Genomic DNA, 23,170 nt, shown 5'->3' on the forward strand with positions numbered 1-23,170 from the left:
TTTGACATACTATGACATTTTATAGTGACCACATGCTGTTAAGTGCCAAAAAGGACAAAAAAGCACCATAAAGGTAGTTCATATGATGTATAATCTACATTCTGAAGCCAAATGTTATTTTTGTGTGATGAAAAGTTTGAAATTTAAGTCATTATTAATTTTCAAATCAAATTATTCATGCAATTCAGAATGTAGCTCTCAAATCAAGGTTGGCTCGTGACTAAATGTGATGGTCAAGCGTGTTTGTATTTGAGGGCTGCAAACTGATTTTCATGAATTAATGCCGCATCAGTCTGTTCATTACATAAAGATATTGTGACTGTGAATGTAGTGCATGCGTCCTATGTAGGGCTGTCACAATTAAAGGGATAGTTCAGTCAAAAATGAAAATACTCTAATCATTTATTAACCCTCATGCCATCCCAGATATATATGTATATTTCTTCTGCAGAAGAATATCTCAGCTCTGTAGGTCCTCACAATGCAAGTAAATCAGTATAAAATTTCAAAGGTCCAAAAAGCATATAAAGGCAGCGTAAAAATTAATCCATACGACTCCAGTGGTTAAATATATATCTTAACAAGCGATTTAATGTGGGTGAGAAACAGATTAATATTTAAGTCCTTTCTTATGATAAATCCTCACTTTCTTCATCTTTTGTTTTTGGCAATTCACATTCTTCATGCATATCACACCTACTGGGTAGGGAGGAGAATTTATGGTAAAAAAGGATTTAAATGTTGATCTGTTTCTGTGTATAATTTCTAAAACAAAATTGAAAAACCAAATAACATTTGGTTTTTCATGCTGCTAGAGGGCCATACATAAAGAATATGGGACCGTTAACAATAAACACACTTTGCGTCCATCTGAGCTGTTCTTCAGTTGTTGTTCTATGTAAATATGCACTTCATTGACGTCTTTGACTGCTGCATCTAGTCTCACTGTGTGTTTAGCAACTCACACATAAATGCTGCGATTTTTCGACACGGGTCACGTTAAAAAGGAAATAAACGTTTGAAAACGTTTCGTTGTGCAAAATAGTCATTTAATGTAAATTATTTTTACATCACAATTGCAATATCAATTACAATTACAATATCAAGGGAAATAATTGTCAGAATTGTAAGAATTATGCACCCTAGTCATATGGACTACATTTATGGAGCTTTCATTACCTTTTTGGAGCTTGGCAGACTTATTACTAAATACTAAAAAAAACTAAAAAAAACAAACAGCCTTCAGTAAGTTTTTGTAACAACATGAATGTAAGCAAATAATTACAACATTTTAAATCATTTTTTTAACTATTGCTTTAACGGGATGGGTCAACAGTATAAAACACAGCAATCCTCAAGTTGTTTTGAAGCCAAATTTATGTTTTAATGATGAATACAGACATAATACACATTAAATTCGACTCCTTTGATATTCCTCCAGACATTTTGATATAAATATTGCTGATCGTGTGGTGGGATGGGTCCTCAAGGAACAGTTGGAATCCTTGTGTTAAAACCACTTCATGCTGTTTCAATATTCTGTACTAAAACAATGTACTCAATGCTATCATACATCTTTTCCAATTCTTTGCCAGTACTTTTGCATAAAACTTAATTCCAAAATACTTAAGAAAGTACAAATGCATTCTTTGACTATTAGATATGTGGGTTTGTGTGAATCTCAAAAAGTCTCTTACCTGAGCCAAAGTAAGGACATAACTCACACTTCTTTCCCCAGGCTTTGCCAACTCGACTGCAGCAGCAGATTTGTTTGGTGATGTTTCTCAGGATAGGCAGTGAGCAGGAGCCCTGGTTCATGATACGGAAACACTGGTTCTTCTCTTCGGAGATCACTTTTTGTGCTATGAGGGGAAAATGAGAGCAGAATAATATTAGGGCACACTGAGGATGATGAACAGGTAGGGAACAACAATTGTGGTTTAGATTCGACTTTCAGAAAAAACAGACAAAACAAATAGTCTCGGGTTACTTCACTGTAACCCCTGTTCCCTGATAAAAGCGGAACGAGATGCTGTGCCGATTTAGCGCTTTGGGAACAACTTTAGGTGTGACCAGCTGTGAATATGTGTGTGCAACACGTCAATGAAATTGACTAGAATTTATAGCCTCTGCTGATGACATGATTGGATGCACCTGTAGCAGGGCTATAAATTGATGCATCACAGGTGCATTGTCAGGTTTTTTTTCTGAAGAGCAGTCCTGCGGCATCCCAGTGCGGCAATGAAGTGCAGCATCTCATTCCGCTTTTATCAGGGAACAGGGGTTACAGTTAAGTAACCCGAGATGTTCCCTATCAAAAAGCTACACTTTGATGCTGCGCCGATTTAGCGCTTTGGAAACGAGAATACCCACGCCGCCGCACTGTGGATGTCTGGACCCATTACAGTTGTGTTGTTGTGCTCACAAGAGATCTCAGACATGAGCTTGTGATGTTGACTAAAGGACATAAGAGCCCAGAGTGGCATGAACATCCAAAAAATAAAATCTTATGAATGTGTGTGGAGAGGACCAGCCTACCGCATCACAAACATGCTGCAGAGGGACACCTCTAGCCAAGGCTTTAGAGGAGGCGATCCCTCTGGTAGAATGAGCCCTGATACCTACTAGCAAAGCTTGACAGCACGCCTCGAAGGCCAGGGCAATAGTGTCCCTCACCCAATGCAAAATTGTCTGCTTTGTGGCGGCCGCCCCCCTGTTGCAGCCCCCATGGCAAACGAATAGTTGCCCTGACTTATGCCACTGGCTAGTGCAGTGGACATAAGTCTGAAGGGCACAGACTGGACAAAGTCCGTGAAGTCTTTCCTGCTCCGGTGTTGTAAACGGCAGGGAGCAGAAGGCTACGAGAGTGACCGGATGTCTGTCTACAAGACTGTAGATCCCCAAATCTTTTTAGAGAAGTAATTGCCATAAGAAAAACCATCTTGAGAGTCAGAAGTTTATCAGACGCTGACTCAAGAGGTTCGAAGGGGGTCTCAACCAGACCCTCGAGGACTATTGCTAAGTCCCATGAAGGGATCCTGGTCCTAGCAGGAGGTCTCAATCACATGGCTCCACGAACGAAGCGAGCGAGCAGAGGATGTCTCCCCAATGGCACTCTGTCAATCAAGGCGTGGCAAGCGGATAGAGCAGCCACGTAAACCTGAGAGTGGCGGGGCATGTGCCTGCTGATAATTTTCCTGCAGAAAGTCAGAACTGAAGCAATCTGGCAGTTAACTAGATCTGCATTATGTCCACTGCACCATCTTGCAGTAACAACGTCTTGTAGAGGGAGCCCTAGCACTTAGAATGGTCTCAATAACGTCAGGTGAAAGCCCAGTGTCCCTCAGTTGGTACCCTTCAGGGGCCAAACATGAAGGTTCCGCAGCTCGGGCTGGGGATGAAATATTGCCCCCTGCACCTGGGACAGAAGGTCCCTCCGTTCCAGAATCGCCCAAGGCGAGCCGTGGAGGAGAGACATTATCTCCAAGAACCATACCCTGTTCGGCCAACGTGGGGCTATCAGTAAGAGGAAGGACCCTTGCTGGCGAACTGTGACCAAGACTACCGGGAGCAGAGAAACTGGAGGAAATGCATAGAGGTGCATTCTGGGTCATGTATGTGCCATCGTGTCCAGACCAAGGAGGGCTGGGTGACTCAGAGAGAAGTAGAGGGGACATTGCGCTGTCTGCTGGGAGGTGTAGAGGTCTATTTCCGCTCCGTAAAATCTCACCCAGATTTGTTCCACTATCTCGGGGTGGAGTTTCCACTCCCCCGTCGGTATTTTCTGTCTGGACAGTAAATCTGCTCCTACATTCAGACATCCAGGGATATAAACTGCTCTGATTGACAGGAGCTTGCCCTGGGCCCAAAGGAGAATCTGCCATCCCAGTCTGTTGAGCTGGCGTGAACGTAGACCTCCTTGATGGTTTATGTAAGAGACTACTACTGTGTTGTCCACCCGCACCAGGACATGGCAGGCTCTCAAATAATGGAGGAAGTATTTCAGAGCCAGAAATACCACCATCAACTCAAGGCAGTTGATGTGCCAATCGAGCTGATGACCCTCCCATTCCCCTTGAGCTGGACGACCACTTAACACCGCACCCCAGCCCATCAGGGAGGCGTCTGTCGTTAGCAATTTGCGACGGCAAGACGCACCTAGAGTGGGACCCAAAGTGAGGAACCGGGATCTGAACCACATAGAAAGGGTACGAAGCACAAGACAAAACAAATTTTACTTAAGATTATATTTTTTTAGTGTTTAAACAGAGACCATATGATGATGTATGGTTTATGACAAAATAACACCTGCCTTAGGGGACTGGCCCTTGGATGAAATCCCCTGATTTTGGAAAGCTTCGCCCCCGAAAGCGAACCTCAGGAACTTCCTGTGTTGTGACAGAATTTCTATATGAAAATATGCGTCCATGAGATCGATCATGACCAACCAATCCTGATTTTGGATTTGAGACACGAACGTCTTGACAGTTAGCATCTTGAACTTAAATGCCCTGACTGAGCGATTCAAGCCTCGAAGGTTTAAAATCGGACGCAACCCCCACCCTTGTTGGGAACCAGGAAGTATCTGCTGTAGTAACCTGACTCTTTCTCTGGAAGGGGAACATGTTCTATGGCCCCTTTGACCAAGAGATTTTGCAGTTCTTTCCACAGTAGACATGCTTGTTCCGGTTTCATGGTACTAGGGACCACGGCGTTGAAACACGGAGGACGGTGATCAAATTGAATTCTGTAGCCTTTTTCTACTGTTCTTAGAAACCACATAGAAACACCTGGCAGTAGCTTCCACACTCTGAGATGGGTATCAATTTTGACACTTCCTGTTGAGGCGATGTCGAGTATTCCGCATCCTGGACTAAGGCAGGAAGCAACGGAACACCCAACATTTTGCTGGAAACCTCTAACTCCCAAAACACCAGAGGCGGCGGGAATGGAGAGGTTTCGTGGGGGTATTGGGAAGGTACAGATGAATGCTTCACGCGCCCCGACCCGAGGGGGGCTACCCCCACAAGGCTGGGCACAAGACAGTCAGGGTTTTCTCATCTTAGAAATGACTGCCCTGAGGTCTTGCTTTGGGGGCTGCTGAGGGCGACGAGCCGGCCCCCAATCTCAACGAAGGGGAGCCCGACTATCACTGGATAGTCGAATATGTCGACGTCGAGGGCACGAAGACACGGGAAGTATAAGGTTTCTTCCATGAACGAGAGAGCTCGACAAGGAGGTCATCAAAGAAAGGAAGGGACTGATATAGCGTTCCCTTCATTTATTTTTTTGGCCACCAGACAGAAATATGTCTTCTAGTTTGGAGTGTTTGGGGGTCTCTTGTTTGTGTGGCCAGACTAACTGTAGTCTGGCCACAGCCCGAGTAACCACCTCGAGTAATTTCTCAGCCGCTTTATTATTGCGAGTGGAATGTTCAGAGGTTCAGCGTCCCCCTCGTGAAACAAAGAGGCGACGAAGCACGCTTCAGGCTTATGAGAAGGATCAGCTGGATCTGGGGAGAGAGCGAGCGATAGGGACGGACCCGTCTCTCGCTCCTCAGCCAGATCTATGAGAGAGCCCCACGATGAAAGAGTGGGCGCTGGCTCTTGGAAGTAAGCGAGACGAGTGTGAAGCATTTTGACTGTAAACAGATTGCAATGCTCGCACCCGCCCTGCCCCAATGCAAGAGCAGCATGCTCTTCCCCCAAACACACAAAACAAAACTGGTGTGTGTCCGTTTCAGCCATAGAGCGTAAACATGGGAACACACACCACTTGCTTTGTTTATCAGTCATTCTTTAGGTTCTTTTTTTTTTTTTAAAGAAAAGAGAAAGGTTTCTGCGCACTGCCTAACAATTCCTACTGCTAACAGAGGAAAGTAGAAAGTTCTGACAGTCAAGAAGCACAACACACACAAAATCATCTGAAGACAAAAGATCTGACAATGCACCTGTGATGCATCTATTTATAGCCCTGCTACAGGTGCATCCAATGATGTCACCAGCAGAGGCTATAAATTCTAGTCAATTTCATTGATGTGTTGCACACACATATTCACAGCTGGTCACACCTAAAGTTGTTCCCAAAGCGCTAAATTGGCGCAACATCAAAGTGTGTTTTGATAGGAAACTAAACATGCAAAGAACATACATGCAGATATGTCTTCATACTGCTCCTTTAGGTGTTTTCAAAAATATTTTATAAGAACGTTCTAGGTTTAATACCAGTTAAGCTCTATCAAGAGTATTTGTTGCATGCTGTTGATTAAAACGACAAGCATTTTGAATTGTTGTAAAAAAAAAAAAAATGCTTACAATGGATGTCTATGGGGCAAGGCATTACAGAGGGTTTATAAGAAAAACTTTGTTAAACTTGAATTTGTGTAAAAGCACATATTCATTCATACAATATGTATTTTTTCTATTTGAGCTGTAAAGTTGTCTAAATAATTATTTTAGTGGTTGGACTACCAATCAAGTTTGAAAATTCCTTGTTAAACTTTACAGTCCTAAAACCTATGATTGTATCTTTCAATTTGTAAACAGTCCTTTTCTTTAATCCTTGTGCATACCATGCTAAAGTTACAAGGTTTTCTATGGTCCAGACATGAGTTGAAATATGTTATATGTGCAAATGCATCAGATACTCCAGTGTAAATTTAACATTTAATGCAGTGCAACGTCTTGTTCCATAGACTTCCATAGTAAGTCAATCACTTAAACAGATGTAATGAAGACATCATTCATTACACTTTTGGCTTTGATTGGTATAGCAGCACAAACTAGGTTTAAAGCAGAGCCAGGCATACAATAATCAGCCACAATGCCACTGGACATGACACATAGATAAGCTTGAGAAAATCACTGCAATAATATGCACACAGTGTTCCAAATACTATTTAAAGTATACATATGTAACTTTCCTGAATGCTGACTGACACACATATACATGCCTTCAGAGAAGCTTTAAATATTCAGACAAGGAGAAACTTGGATTAGAATAGTTTCCCAAATGCAAAATAAAAAAATAAAATACAGAGACAGACAGCCCCCAATCAATGGGAAAACACCAGAAAACACTGAATGGTCATTCGCCAATAACACATAGAAGCAGGCTTATGGGGAAAAAGGTCAAGACATTTCTACCCAACAGACATCTCTGAAGCAAGGCCAAGTGCCAAGTAATGCCTGCTGGAATAGACAGAACTGCATCACCACACCGCCAAACCTTCAATTCATTATACTTCATTTTGTAGTGTGGATTTGAAACTTATGATGTGTAAAAGTATTTATTGGCATACCATTACAAAAAGGTATGTCACATGGCCAAAAGTATGTGAAGACCCCCTTCTATTTAATAGGTTTGGAAATTTTAACTACATCCATTCCTAACAGGTGCATAAAACCAAGCATACAGCAATGCAATCTTCTTAGAAAAACAATTTCACTAAAATGGGGCCCTTTTTCCAGCCTTACAATGGACCTGTGCACAACATGAGGTCCATAAAGAAATGTTATACTGCACAAATCCCAAACCTGAACCCCAATAAACACCTGTGGGATGAATAGAAGTGCATACTATGAGACAGGCCTCATCAACCAATGTCACTGCCTGACCTCACTGATGCTTTTGTGACTGAATGAAAGCAAATGAAAACACCCATGTTCCAATATCTATCAGGTCTTCCCAGAAGTCTCACTTGAAATTAATAATTATGATTTTGTGGTGTTTGGGTGTCCACACACTTTTGGCCAAAGGATTTACATGAAGTATGCGTATGATTGAGGGCTGTGGCTTTGTGGCATGGCTGCCCTGTGTATTCCTGCCACTGGTCTCTTCTCAGGCGACGACTTGGCGTCCGACAACCCCGTACTTACAGATGCAGATTCCATGAGAGGCGTCCAATAAGTAGCCCTCTTTGCAGATACAACTGTAGCTTCCCCGGGTGTTTACACAATTGCCGTTCTCACAGAAACCCGGCTGCAAACACTCGTTAATATCTACACCAGAGGAGGAAACATGACTGTCACAACCCAACAACACAGGAAACATGTTGGTGTGTCCATGTTGGTTAGTATTTGTTTGTGAATATGTATGTCAGGCCATGTCAGCCATTGAGCAGGCTAGTTTTTAAGAGGACGTTCACTTTCATTGTATGGAAAAAAGATGCAGTGAAAGTAAATGGTGAAGTAATAGGGCTCTGGAAGAACAGGAGGATGAGTACAAATAATTGTACATTTTGGGTGAACTATCTGATACATTTTTATGAAATGACAGAATTATTCTATGGTTTAAAGATGCAGAACCATACAGGAAAGAGGAAGGGAGGGAGAAAGAGATATGTAACAGATCTGAAGTTGTCATTATTTGACCCTCTGATCACCTCCAGCTATGTCTTGATAAACTGATTCATCAAACCATCTGGCCTGTAGCTGTAATCAGGACATAGACTAGAAAACAATTATAGATTCTCCCTCGGGTAGAGTGGTTTCTGGATTAAGATTACCTTTGAAAGATATTGACATATTGTAAAAGATTGAGTTCTGCAGTCATAATTACAAACATCTGAGACTGATTGAAGTTAATAGCTTCATTAGTGAATTATGGGGAAACTGTTTTGTTCAACTATGATGAGTTGCTAGATCATGTTGGATACAGTTCTCAGTAATTATTTAGTCAAAACCAAAACTGAAACATAACTGATCTATTTCTCTGGTCTCAGAGAGTGGCTGTCGCCAAGTGGCCCAAACAAATTAGTACTTGGTTGTACAATTGTACAATAAAGGTATAAGATTGTAATATCATGGCACTTTGGTATACACCACAGTACTGAATGTTAATCATATTTAAGTACAAAGGTATTTGCATGGTACTCCAAGGTAATTCAAGGAATAATATTGTAGTACCATGAAACGGGTCAAAAAAGAACCATGATTTTAATATGGAACATAATTCCACGGTAATACCATGGTACTTTTTGTTAGTTGGAAGGAAGACAAACTCTTCACCCCACCTCTAAGATGACTTTTAGGGTATGTTAAACCAGACGTAGGTGGTTTGTTGAACTTAATTGGTTAAAGATGGCCTTTTTTAGCTAGGCCAAGCAATTTCATGGTACTGACTCTGCATACTGTCCTTTTAAACAAAGCTGTCCACCTAAATACATTAATCAACAGAAAGCAGTGAATCTGCAACAGTACTTCAACAAAATCAGACATGTAGTTACATTTTAACCATCAAAAGTGTCTCTAGTGATGAGGATGTATCCTGCTAACCCCTGGATGAAGGAAGAAAGAATGAAGAATGGTCCAGGAGTGGAGGAGGACTCTTACCCACACATTGCGTCCCATTGACCCTCTCAAAGCCTTTTGGGCAGCTCCCCTGTCCATTAACTGTGTTTCCTGTAGAGAGAGAGCGGCACATTAAGCTCTTTTGACCTAATAAGAACACGACCTGACCTCAACTAACCTCTCTAACTGTAACTAGTGTAGGAATGCTTGCAGAAGGAGAACGATACTGCTTGAGAGACTGGAAAAGCTAAAGAACATAGATGAATAACAAGATATTTATCACCAAGACAGGGTTAAACAAATACAATAATACAAAACAACATCACTGCAAAAAATATACAGTTTTCAACCTGTGCAATCATTTTTTCATCACTGACCATGACCTGAGTATTTTAAACTTTATAGTACAGAGCTTTACACCCCACCATCTTATCCAGAGCGATTCCTCGATTTATGAGGACATGTTTCCTCATAACAAAGCTTTCCAGAAATGTATGCATATTTTCCACAGTGCTTCACTAAGAAGAAAAATAGCTGTTTGTCCCTGTGAGGTTAAATATTTGTGGATCTGGGGGAGCCAAAGACCCCGAAGGGTGTAACACAGATTACTCAACTCTATTGTTCTAGCCATTATTTAGCATTGTGTAAAAGTATTATGCAAACATGTGCTTAACTTTATCCGCCACTCAGGGTCGCCAAGCAGTTATGAAAATATGTCTTTGGAAAAGGTTTCCAGGAAATAAAAGATGCAACAGCAAAATGCTCAAAAGAGCATAAAACATACCATACAGTGGCCCCAAAGAAGTACTAGGACACTTAAGTGAATATCATTGCATTATATAACAAAATATCAGTCCAAGTGAGATTTATTTGAAAGAAACATAGCACAAGCACACAAAGCAAAAGATAAAAAAGTAATTGCAAAAATGAAGGAAAAAATTACTTGTATACTTTCTGGTTGTCAAACGTTTGTGGAACATGTCTATAGATAATGTGATGAACTACACATGTGAACTTGAGGGGAACTGATTCCATAAATCCACTAAAAGTGGCTTGGGACCAGTTGATTAAAAGTAATTGCAAATATGGATAAGAAACTGTTGTTAGTTCTGAGAATAGACCTAGTATCCTTCGTTTGCCACTTGGCACTTCAAATTTTTAAATCTAATGCAGTGAATACATTTTAAGTACAATTTAAGTGTCCAAATACTTATTGGGGCCACAGTATCAAAGGCTTTGTTATTTTTATTATCTTTGTGTTTAATGATAGATGGTGGCGTTAATGCCAGTTACTATTACAGGCATAAAGAGAAAGTTGTGGTACGTTGTATTAATCAAGTTCTTCAGGAATGTAAATATTCTGTAATGTTTAACCAGACGAGTCTGATCGAGGTTGATGGCGGCACATTGACTGTTACAATAATATGGTAGCAAGACTTAAATGAGTAGTCTGCCAAAGAACTCTGAAAAGGCTATATTTATCTCATGAAGTCATAAAGTGACGGCTGTATTTTCTGTTCTACAAGACAGACGTATGTTGTTGTAGCCAGCTGAACTGATGTCAATGTGTGTGTGTTTATCTGTTCAGATGGAACAAACTTATTTTTTGTTAGTACTTTGTTGTCTCTTTGTTCTCAAAGTACAAACTGTGCAATTAATGTTCTGGTCTCAGAACAAAACCAATCACACACAGATTATTTATTTATTGTTGCAAACCACTGAGCCCTTTCTGACAGTAGTAACATGCTCTATTTCAGGGTTTAGACTGTACTGGGATGGGACTCACCTGAGCCTGGTGGGCAGAGCGTACACTCGTTGATGCCCCAGGCCATTCCCACACTTCTGCAGCATGTCTCCTGACTCCGCAAGCCAGGTAAAGGAGAACTACACTGTTGGATGCAGTGGAGAATACATGCTTATTCATTCATTCATTGAGCCAGGAACACGAGGCTATTGACAAATATTCTACAAACATTAAATAAACAGATTAAATCAGTCAGCATAGTGCTGTGGGTGGTGATGAAAAGTATCTTAATACTTAAAAGGGAAGTATCATTGAAAACAGGCCTTTTTCTGTCTTTTAAAAATCCTATTTACTACACTGCAAAAAATGGTAACCTGCAAATGTTACCTTAGAAAGAGATTTCTATGTGATTTAACCCTTTAAACAGATTTTGACCAGACTGATCACACTGTGAATTTGGCGACAATAGGTGGCACATTCTGCTGCTGAAATTGGTCTATGCTTACCAAAATTTGAACTCCTGCCCCATTGGCCAAAGCTGGAATTGTTGTTGAGGCAAAATAACCAAAGGGTGGTGCCAAAAGCGAGTTGTATATACAGTCAAAGCCTACTTCCTAACCCTAACCCCAACCCTAAACCTAACCACCAGGGGAGTAAAAATGTAATTTGTAAAAGATTTAAAAAGGCAAGCTTCGAATAACATTTACCATTGATTATGTGAACGCAATTATTTCCTGTTTCCCATGAAACCAGGACCAGTGTCTCTGGGATTGTTAAAGTAATGCATAAGAAGTGCCACAGGGAAATGTGAACACACTTGAATTAATGCAGAAATGCCATATGGGGATGGCGCTTGTCAGTAATTCGGCAGAAAGGGGTTGATTTCAGGGTGCATGAACATTTAGTATACAGTGACGTGATAGGTACTTTGTAAGTAATTTAAGATACAAACAGATTATTTAAACTGTATGCAAATTACCTATAACAAGTTATTTCAATTTTAAAGGTACCGTAGAAAAAAACGTCAAAAAGGGTCAAAGAGACGTTGGAAAATCGCCATGTAAAACATTTTTGTGCAAAAAAAGATTATAAATTGACTTCAGGTGAAAAATAACAAAATGCTACATGTGATAAATGCGCAATGTTCTCTTTAAAATGACTGTCAAGGAATATGCATTTCAGAATTATCAAATGGCAGATTTCTAAGAGTAATAATATTATATAATAAAGTCATTGACAAGTTGTGCTAGATTTTTCAAATGTAATCCAGGCTTAGTCTGGGGTGATTTCTGTTACAACAGGATCGCAACCTAAACCAGACCACTCTATTGCGAAAATCAAAGACATGTAAGGAACGAAAACAGAGATGAGTGAACAGATTGTGCATGTATGAGATTTTAAAGCTAACCTGTCCATTGCGGACATCTCTGAAACAGTATTTGAAGCCAGACGATTCCGTGTAGACCGAATCTCTGCGTATGGTCTGGGCTTGTATTCGTGGGGGTGGGGCCGCTGCTCTTTCCCCTGTCAGCTGACGAGGATGGACACCAGAAAGCCCAGCGGACCAGGTGACAGTTTCAGAGCGCTCGTGTACAGTGGGGCCATAACCCACCTTCAGCACCTGGTGGATTTTTACACTGGCTTCAGGAGGGTGCTGAACTCTTACCTTCACCATAGGAGAACCTGAAGAACAGAAAGATTAAATAAGCAAACTTAAGTCTCGCATAGCTATAGGTTTGACTATCGGCATGAAGTCTTGTCAACATGACAGCTTATTGTGGCCATTTGAAAAATCTCTGTAACGCTTCTTACAGTAACTCCTCCTATAGCTTTTATGCTACATCCACAAAACTTGGCACAGACCTTCAACCTGTTCTGACTAACACCGGTCAGGAGTGATGTTGTGTTGCAACGACTTGAGGCTATCTGCATTGGACCTGTCAAAGCAAACTTTCGTTATTTTTTTTGTTTATTTGTGTCGTTGGCAGGAGTGCTGCGCAAAATAGAATAAGTGACCATTTACTGTTGGTGCGACAAGGCACAGAAGTTTTAGATACCTCCAGTGAAGACAGCATCAATTTATAAGGGGAAGCGATTTGCTTTTGTCACATCATGCCATGCAGCTCATGTCTTGCGGTGTAGACAGCGTGTTATTTTCGTACAACAGCTGATTTAATATTGGAAAAGACATAGACTTACACTGACTGAATGTTCAAACGGGCCAAGACTGTTCAAACTCTAATTCAAATGTTTCTTTTTAATTCGATTTTTTTTTTGCCATACAAAGCAAGTGAGTGGTGACTGAGGCTAACTTTCTACCTAACATCTCCTTGTAGTTTCCATGGAGGCAAGAAAGTCATATGGGTTTGGAACAAAATAAGGTTGAGTAAATGATGACAGAATTATCATTTGTGGAGAAATTATTTCTTTAACCTCATCCCTTACTCCTTACAATAAACATGCCTGTAAATATCACAATGGGCCTTTTAATGTATTACCATTCCTAACACACTTACTGTGATACACAATGTACCCGAGTTCAGCCAAAATAAGTGTTCAAATTGTGTCAGAGCACTTGGGAGCTCCTTGTTAATGTCAAACTGCTTGTAAAAACCATATTATGCCAGGACACAATTCTAAAATGTCCCCCCTACTTTTTCATTCTATTTTAATTCACTGATGTAAAACTAGACCCCACCCCCCAAGTTTAATTTGTTTGCCCCATAAATTTAAACATCGACCCCCATCCCTCACTCACACTTATTTGAGAAAGAGGGAAAGAAAGTCCTATTCTTTCAGTGTGTTTACTTTTTTCAGATGAACAGAATAATCCTCCAGAAATAACACAAATAAAGGGAAATGCACAGGGAGAATCTCTGCAAACAGAGAACTCATTCTTCTAAAACATGTAACTGTAAGCCACTATTACCTCCTGCCTTTTAGAGATTAAACTTGGCAAAAAGCTTTCCCAATTTTCCTTCAAAATCCCCCCTCAATGCCAAACAGTCAGTAAACACAATGCTGTCACTTTCCAGTCTCCTGTGTTTTACAATAGAATAGCAGAGGGCTTGAAGGTTTGTATGAATTGCTGTGTGCTGAATATATACACGTGGCTCCCTGATATCGCAGGGTGAGATATGAAAGACAGAGAGAAAGAAGACAATGTGGGCCTTATTTGTTTGGAAGAATATCTCTCCAACCCCATCCAGGAACAGCGGGGTCAATCAATCAATCTCTCTAACTTGCCAGCATTTTCTTTCTTGAACGCTTCCCAAGTCTTATGAATTTTATTGTTCATCTTCTCTAATCAAGGAATCAGCTACGCATGCTTTTACAGATAAAGGGCCCCCTCTGCTGAAGGTCATGGATGGCTACGGAGTTGGCCTTTGTGTATGATCAGTTTTCTCCTTGCCAAAAAAATTAAAAAAACAATAATAAAAAAAAAACATTAATCATTACTGCCTGATCAAATAAGAACAAAAACAAAAATTATACATGTAGTGTTATATCAGCCGAATCGGTGTTGTGTTTACTGAGTGATGCATGTCAGACTGTAGTGTTAAATGACACAGTAAGACATTAAGGCGTTTATCTGTAGACAAAGTGTCTCTAGCAGGGGCTCAGTGGAGGCAAGAGAGGGAGAACCTCCTCAAAATAAATTTGGATAAGAAAATATTGGCAGTATAGAAATATTGTGAAATATGAGGTCAAATAATGTGTAAACTACTCATTTCTTTTTCAAGTAACACGGGTTGACACTAAGCACAACCCTTTACCCGTTGTAAAATCACTGTAATGCATGGACTCGAGTAGCTTATTTCTTTTCTAAAACAGTGGCATGTTGCTAATTTGATTGGAAAAAGTACACAGCCTACCATTAGAATAATAATGTTAAGTATTTATCTGAATATTTGTTCATTGCAAATTGCATAATTACGATATCAATAGCACCAATAGCACCATTGGTGTCTTTTGACACGTCATTTTAAAAAAGTGTGGTGATAGGTGTGCACTTTTACAACCTCTTCAAATGCAGCTCATCCAATAACAATTTAGGGTCAACTATATGTTTGGTCTTATATACAAGATCAATTAAACAATTGCATAATAAATGACATTGTATGCTGTGAGGCAATAAATCTTCCATTAATGCTGATAATGGTACTGAAATACAATTGCTAAACTATTTTATCATGTGCACTAGCATATAGGTTTGGTTCTGTTCTTGTTCAGATACACTGGCCTTTGTTGGAGCTGTGGTGCAGCGATTTCACAGCCAGACACATTGAGCAATGGTGCTTGTGTGGGCAACATAGGTTCGATTCTGGAATGTGACGTGTTGTTTACAGTCACTGTTTCTTATTTCGGTCTAATAGAGAGAGACAAAAAAAACAAATTATATTGAAATGCCATCATACCTTAGTGGGGGGCCAGAGCCACTCACAGATGAGCTTTCATTATATGAAAGCTCATGGCTTAGGTTTCACTGTGGACATGGTTCAAGCCTTGCAGCACAATGAACACACATACATATCCTGTCTTGATGTGCGTGCAAGATTTGACAGACACATGATCTATTGAAGAACCAATGCTCAGCTTTTCCAGATGTAACTGACATTTGCATGATTCTGCTTTAAATCCCTGTGGTACTCTTTGTACACAAAAAGGCTGATGCTGGCACTCTTGGGCCTCATCCAAATTGTGAGCTACAGCCAAAAGAAAACAGAAAATGAATGTCGCCAGCCTGTTACACTGTAATTTTTCATCCTCAAAACAGTCTGGCTCTGTATGTGTTCATGAGTTGCATAACAGATTAAAGCGCCAAAGCACATATTTCCCTTAATGAGAGTTTTCTGTTAATTTGATGTAATTGTTCAAGCTCAGTCTTAATAATATATTTATTGTCTAATAAAAAATTGTGGTTTGATACCATGTTCTTTCTGACATGGAACACAAAAGAAGTTGAGAAGAATGTCTCAGCTGTTCTATTCCATACAACAAAAATGAATGGAGCAGGTGCTATTGAGCTCCCAAATTGACAAAAAAGCATACTAAATGTATCATAATAGCAGTTTATACAATTTGCCGCTATATTTAAAGTCTTCTGAAACCATACAATGTGACGAACAGACATAAATTTAAGTTGTTATCTGCTAAATATATTCTCCCCTCTGCCGTAGCTTGCAAATTTAATTTATGTTTATATACATTTAAACATGGCTCGTCAAGATCCATTGCCATTTTTTACATAAATGACGATCGTCATGTAACATCACTGACGTCAAACCTGGCACGACCTTTTCCCTGGCCATACATTTTTACGCAGCTGATTTAGGCTTGACAACCTCAATCATAATACATTTTTGTTCTATGAAAAAGAGCAGCTGATTTATGGTAGTGCCATCTTTGAGGCTGTGAGGGATAGACTTACATCTCTTCAATGGCACGCACAAAAGTTCAGAAATGTTCTTCAAAAGATGTTTTTTTTTCAATGTTTTGTCAGCGAAATGATTCAAAAACACTTTAAAGTGCTGTAAAAACCATTGAAATGACTGTACACCAATCCTTCACAGCCTCGTTGTCATTACCGTCAAAAATCAAAGATGGCGCTGCTGTGAATAATGTCATTGCAGTAGGAAACCTGACTTGCAACATAGGAAAAGGTAGGTTGTATTGATAACTTTTACAATGCTTTTTTTCATTTTTGGAGCTTGAAGGCTCCAGTGCCCATTCATTTGAACTGCATGGAAAAGAACAGCTTAGGCACTCTAAATATCTCACCATTGGTGTTGCTTTGCTCAGGAGTCTGCAGAGGCAGGATGTACTCAGAAGTCATCGGCTGATTGGCTGAATCGACAGGACTTGGCAGCGGTTTCTCGATGTCATTGGAGGAGGTCGTGGAGACGGGGATGTGGCAGAACTTTCCAGTGAAGTTGGGCGGGCAGAGACATTGATCCTTCTGTTTGCATACGCCTCCGTTCTTACACAACATCGGACACAAGACTGGGCATGAAAAAAGAGAGAACACGAGAGAGAGTAAGTTATAAAAACAGAGAAACAATTGTAAATCTCTGTTAAATGATTGTAGCTATCACTTTTCAAAACAAAAAAGAGAAAACATGTTTGATGTAAATTTGCTGCCTTCATGTCATGTTGGAATTACTGTAATTACGAGATGTAAGAGTTTTCAAAATGAAGGTGGATAATTACGGTATTCCAACCTGACGCAAATGCATAGTTCACATGTGTTTGGGACTGACAACAGCATTAACTAACAGGTGTGACTCTTGAATTGTTCTGTTTTTTGACCTGCTTTGAAGGTGTTTTTAAAGATTTCCTGTTTCAGTGGCATGCCCAAAATTAAAAGCTTGCAACTATATAAATATATAACAAAACAAAGAGGATCAACTGTTAGGTATCGTTTTAAAGAAAACTTAAAAAAAAAAAATGATGATATAGATTATTATAAATTCTGAGACTATCAGCCCATTATGAGTCTCTCAGCCCAAAAAACTGCTGAAATATCTTGAGCAAAAAATATCTTTTGTTTCTTATTTTTCTGATTTTACATAATATATCACTGGGTGTAAATAAGGTAGCTCCAGAAAACTATTTGGTTTTGTTCCTAATCATGTCAACTGTAACCGAGTAAAATTGTGTGTTGATACGACAAAGCAATCAAAAGTTATAGCTTTACAAATATAATTAATCCTAGGGTCCAAAAACACTCCAAGTGTCCAAAAGACTCTCTAAACAAAATAAACATAATGATTGTACAAAATAACTAATTACACATGAAAATACAACAATCACTAAGGATATGCTTTCTCTCCAAAGCATTCAAGCATTAGTATCGAGATCTCAGTTCCATTCTGAGTCATTTGAGCCATCATTGAGACTGTGTAATGTACATTGTTGCCATATGTAATTAGAATAAACTATCATCTATGCCCATATTTGGATGATGTCCACCTCTGGTTGCAGCGATCTGAATCCTTATACGATTGGTTTAGCGATCCATGATGCTGGACAACGCATTACATAATTTCTGATGAAGTAATTTTATCTAGCAAAGCTAATGTGCGTATAGCCAGATAGCACATAATGTACTGTGTGCACATTGTGCTTCATGTGAATTATCTAATTATTACTCATTAAAATGTTGTCTGTGAGTAAAATAAATTGGCTGGTTGTATTCTACTCTTTGAGAGCTTTCCATAGGCATAAGACACGTGGCTTTTTGATCAGTTTCATCAGTTTGATCAGTTTTATGACAGATAACTGTGATAAAAGTGACGACAAACACATCAAACAACAGCATATATAAAAGCAGCAAACAGTAAAAGAAAAAATTAAAAAAAAAAAACAAATTAAGACAGTACCACTGCTTTTTGTGTAATTTATTCAAGAATCCAAATATGTTAACATGATGTGTGTAGTTCTCTTGACTTGAATTTTTTATTAAAGCTGAATAGTTTTTTTTTTTAAGTTTAAAAACTTATCACAAAAGCATTGAACAAAAACTTGGATATTATCTCAATAAGCAGACTTATCTCATAGTGAAATCTGAAACAGTAGGTTAATATATTTAATTCCTATAGCCTCTTTCTAAAACCCAAAGTCACTTTACAGATCCAGAAAAAAAATATATCTCAAAATGACATTACAATTACACATAGCTCATACAATAATCATACAAATACAACACATGAACCTAAAACTGATAATTTTTTTTTCTTTTTATGAGATTTTTAAAGGAAAGGAAGGCAGAGGTTTCACCAAGGTTGACTTTTCTTTAGCTAAAATCAGTCTGTGCTTCCTGAAATTTGAAATACTGCCCTAAATGTGCACATGTGAGCTCCATTTTCTGGTTGTAATGTCCATGAAGGGGCGCCAAAAGCGAGTTGTGAAGCGAGTTGTTTTCAGCTTTACAGGCTGTAATACAGTGAAGAGGAATGCATATTTTATAAATTGTACCCCAAACTCCAAACCTATGTGGAGTAAAAATGTGATGTTAGAGGGAAAATGCAACCTTCGTATCACGCTCGTCACTAATTATGCACACGCGATTACTTCCTGGTTTCAATGCGGGATACGAACCACGAGGAATGGTAAAAATGCTGGAGCCGATGCAAAAATGTCTGATAGGAGATGTCGCTTATCATAATGTGGCCTATCCAAGGGTACTGGAACTCTTGGAAACAACATGCCGAGTTCCCATGTGATCATGTTGCAACATGATAATCCAGGGAAGTAATTCTAACACTACATTTTTAATTATGACAACGGAAAACTAATTTTTTAAAAAATTCTGTTTTGTTCTGAACAGCCCCTTGTTCATAGCTGAATTGTGAACAGAAACATATTTAGAATGTTAAATCAGATTAGACAACCATATTATATTTTTTATTAACACTTGCTAAGACAATTGTAATTAAAACAGCTCTACATAATTAAGATAATAATCAGATTGCATATTTGAATGGGTGTTGTTAACAACCTAGTTGTGCCACTGGCACCTCACGTAATGGAAAAGGTTTCTATAAAAAGCATAAATGTCACACAATTCTTTCTCAGTTGTATTACTTTTGTTTCAGTAATGTGCCTGAGCATGCCTTTCATATCTTATGTCTGTGATGTATTAATACAATTGGAAACCTGGACCAGGACCATGCCTAAATAAATGGAAATATATGTACCATGTGATCCAAAGGTTTGGAGAGAGTTCTCTCTCTCTCTCCATGGTTGTCAGTTGAACTGTGTTTTGGCAGTGTTCATTTGCAATCATTCTAGCATAATCTCTAGATCCAAACACATCTTTCAAGCAAGTTTAATGCAGAAGAGAGATTCTTCCAGCAAGAGAGTAAACAAAGAAAAAGCAATGGAGAGAGAAAGAGTAAGAGAAAGAAAACACGTTTGATTTCAAGAAAGATGAAGATAATGGATGGGACAGAATCAAACATGCGGTTAATAAAGGGATTAAAGCTAAATCTAACTAAGATTAAAGTCAACATTATATTAATTTTGATGCTATTTACTTTCTTAATACATGTTCCTTGTCTTATTGTACTGGTGAATCATGCACATGTTATATATATATATATATATATATAGGTTTGTAATGTTTGTAATTTAACTTTCTCTACCCCTAAAACGACTTTCATTTATGGCTGACATCACCATGCTCTTATTTTTCATTTCCTCCCTTCCAACCACCTGGCTCTATTGTGGTTTGTTCTACTTTCTACTTTTTACGATCCAGTCAGTTCCTGGTTGAAAAAATCAAGTTCAACCCAAACACAGTTACCCTACATGCCCCCATCTTCTATTGGTTAGCCAAACAGATATTCTCACCTCAAAATCACATCATTAACTATGTATCCAACCAAGAGTTTTTTGCAACAAAAAGTGTAGCGCATTAAAAAGTTTACTAATATAACTGATGGAAAGGCATTATCTTGTGAAATTATCTGTAAAATTTCACAAGTGTCGACATAATATTTTTACGTTTAACTCTAGCGCATAAACTATGTTGATACTTCAAATGTCACGAAAAACTGGTTTGGAAACACTTTTTTTTTTTTTCAAGAATTAATACAAAAATATAGTGTCACATGATAGAATTTACCCCAATCGTTAGCCTGTGTTAATCATGACGAAAACGTATACATCCTTAAAAACCAATTTTTTGTATGTGAAGCATTACTCGCACTGTTATGGAACAGCATACCTGCACAAATCCAATACTGCAAACAGCATACCTGCACAAATCCAATACTGCAAACACATCTGCATCATGACACATCCAGGAGTGTCAACACAAATATCTCTCATGCACCTGTCATCGACAAGTACATGGAGAACAAATGAAAAAAATATAAATAAATAAATAAATAAATAAATAAATATATATATATATATATATATATATATATATATATATATATATATATATATATATATATATATATATATCCATCCATCCATCCATCTTCAACCGCTTATCTGAAGTCGGTTCAGGGGCAGCTGCTCCAGCAGGGGCCCCAAACTTCCCTATCCCGAGCCACATTAACCAGCTCTGACTGGGGGACCCGAGGCGTTCCCAGGCCAGTGTGGAGATGTAATCTCTCCACCTAATCCTGGGTCTTCCCCGAGGCCTCCTCCCAGCTGGACATGCCTGAAACACCTCCCTAGGGAGGCGGCCAGGGGGCATCCTTACCAGATGCCCAAATCACCTCAACTGACTCCTTTCGACGCAAAGGAGCAGCGGCTCTACTCCGAGCTCCTCACGGATGACTGAGCTCCTCACCCTATCTTTAAGGGAGAAGCCCGCCACCCTTCTGAGGAAGCCCATTTCGGCCGCTTGTACTCGAGACCTCGTTCTTTCGGTCATGACCCAACCTTCATGACCATAGGTGAAGGTAGGAACAAAAATTGATCGGTAGATCGAGAGCTTTGCCTTCCGGCTCAGCTCTCTTTTCGTGACAACGGTGCGATAGAGTGAGTGCAATACCGCCCCCGCTGCCCCGATTCTCCGGCCAACCTCCCGCTCCATTGTCCCCTCACTTGTGAACAAGACCCCGAGGTACATGAACTCCTTCACTTGAGGCAATACCTCCTTCCCTACCTGGAGTACGCAAACACATCTGCATTGCTTAGTTTATATATATATATATATATATATATATATATATAAAATTTATATACACAAAGATATTTAAAATTAATAATAAATACGTAATACTAGGAGAAAAGCATCAGTGTGCTTTTTTGGAACACATGTTAGTGCACATAGCCCAATTCTATAAAATTATTGTTTAGTTTACTTTTGAAAAAATGCCGGCAAAATTCTCTGTATTAAATTAAATTAATTACCAAACAAATAACGCATTAAATTAAACAAATAAATTTAATTATATACAAATTATATTGTTAGTGCTATATAATTGCCTTTTCTTTACACAAACTTAATTTAGCCTTACCCTGTTCTGTAGATGACAAAATTCAGCTGAATGACATTATCAGAATGTTCTAGACTTTTTTCAAGACTATAAACTATCAGAATTATTTGTCCAATGCGGAGTTCACTTTCAGAAAACAACCTTTTGAACATTTGAAAACTTTTATATATTTTAAATCTAACCCTCTTTACCTTGGATCACATTTGATAAGCTTCTTCAGAAAATGTCAAGTGCATTATGATGCTAAAATTAATTTTAGATGACAAATCAAGTTCAGTTCGTTAAAGGTTGCTGGACAAATAGGCTGGACATAATGCAGTTGTGATGGCAATGCTTTAGATTATATGACTGTTCAAAATAGCCTTTTGAATATTAAGAATGTATCATAAACCCTGATATTACACCGCATCAATTTTTATTTCCTTAATAGCTCTGCACACAGCATATACACATCGATTGATGGTCCTTATACAAAGAATGAAAGTTTCCCCCACTACTTGGTGCAGGTTGCCAGCTTGAACAGGGCCATGATGATGAACTTTTGGGTCGGAAGCGGTGACAACATGTGATAGGCGCAACATCAGGACCAATATTACAGTCCAATCAGAAGGGCAACTGCTCTGTTTTGATTGCAATTCCTCGTCTTATGATTGCATTTATTTGTGAAATTAAAATGACAGTAAGTTGGCTAATTTCAATGAATTGTCTCAATACGCTCCCCATTTTAGGTCCCCTCCCCAAAGGTCATTTAAATGGAAACAGGCAGAGGATGGCAAATTTCACAATTTTTTTTTACGCATTTTCAATTTGTTGATCATAAAAAAAGAGCGAAAAGTAGTTTGGTTGAGCTAATGTTGCAGTGTCTTGCTGGTTGAGATGCTAAAACATCTAAGTTTTTTCCTGCTGAGGAATTTTATGTCACACCAGACATAGAGGTGGTAGCTGAACGCTACAGTACAGACGCTATTCCGAAACATGTTTATCAACACAGTTAAGTATGTTCTTGTAATTCAAATATTAACTACAAATGTGAGAATAACACACTGTTTGGAAACTTTGTAGCTGAAATAGGGAACCACAACTTTGTAGCTGGAACAGGGAACCATAAGGTTTCAATGAGATATTAGGAGGGCAATCTATTTTTCCATTTAGGTCTTAAAGCAACATGTAAAAAC

At 39.0% G+C, this 23,170-nt stretch overlaps 1 protein-coding gene across 1 annotated transcript in view; it reads right to left on the minus strand.

Moving 5' to 3' along the window:
- LOC127661386 (latent-transforming growth factor beta-binding protein 4-like) overlaps positions 1-23,170 on the minus strand; it is a 67,552-nt gene that overhangs the window by 27,726 nt on the left and 16,656 nt on the right. The window contains exons 2-7 of the mRNA XM_052152043.1: positions 16,816-17,037; positions 12,443-12,717; positions 11,077-11,179; positions 9,333-9,401; positions 7,878-8,000; positions 1,698-1,862 (exon numbers count right to left, since the gene is read on the minus strand). Of these exons, the coding sequence (XP_052008003.1) occupies positions 1,698-1,862; positions 7,878-8,000; positions 9,333-9,401; positions 11,077-11,179; positions 12,443-12,717; positions 16,816-17,037 (957 nt within the window). The remainder of the gene's footprint in view (positions 1-1,697; positions 1,863-7,877; positions 8,001-9,332; positions 9,402-11,076; positions 11,180-12,442; positions 12,718-16,815; positions 17,038-23,170) is intronic.

Source organism: Xyrauchen texanus, chromosome 21 (genome assembly GCF_025860055.1).
Source record: "Xyrauchen texanus isolate HMW12.3.18 chromosome 21, RBS_HiC_50CHRs, whole genome shotgun sequence".
Lineage (NCBI taxonomy): Eukaryota > Metazoa > Chordata > Actinopteri > Cypriniformes > Catostomidae > Xyrauchen > Xyrauchen texanus.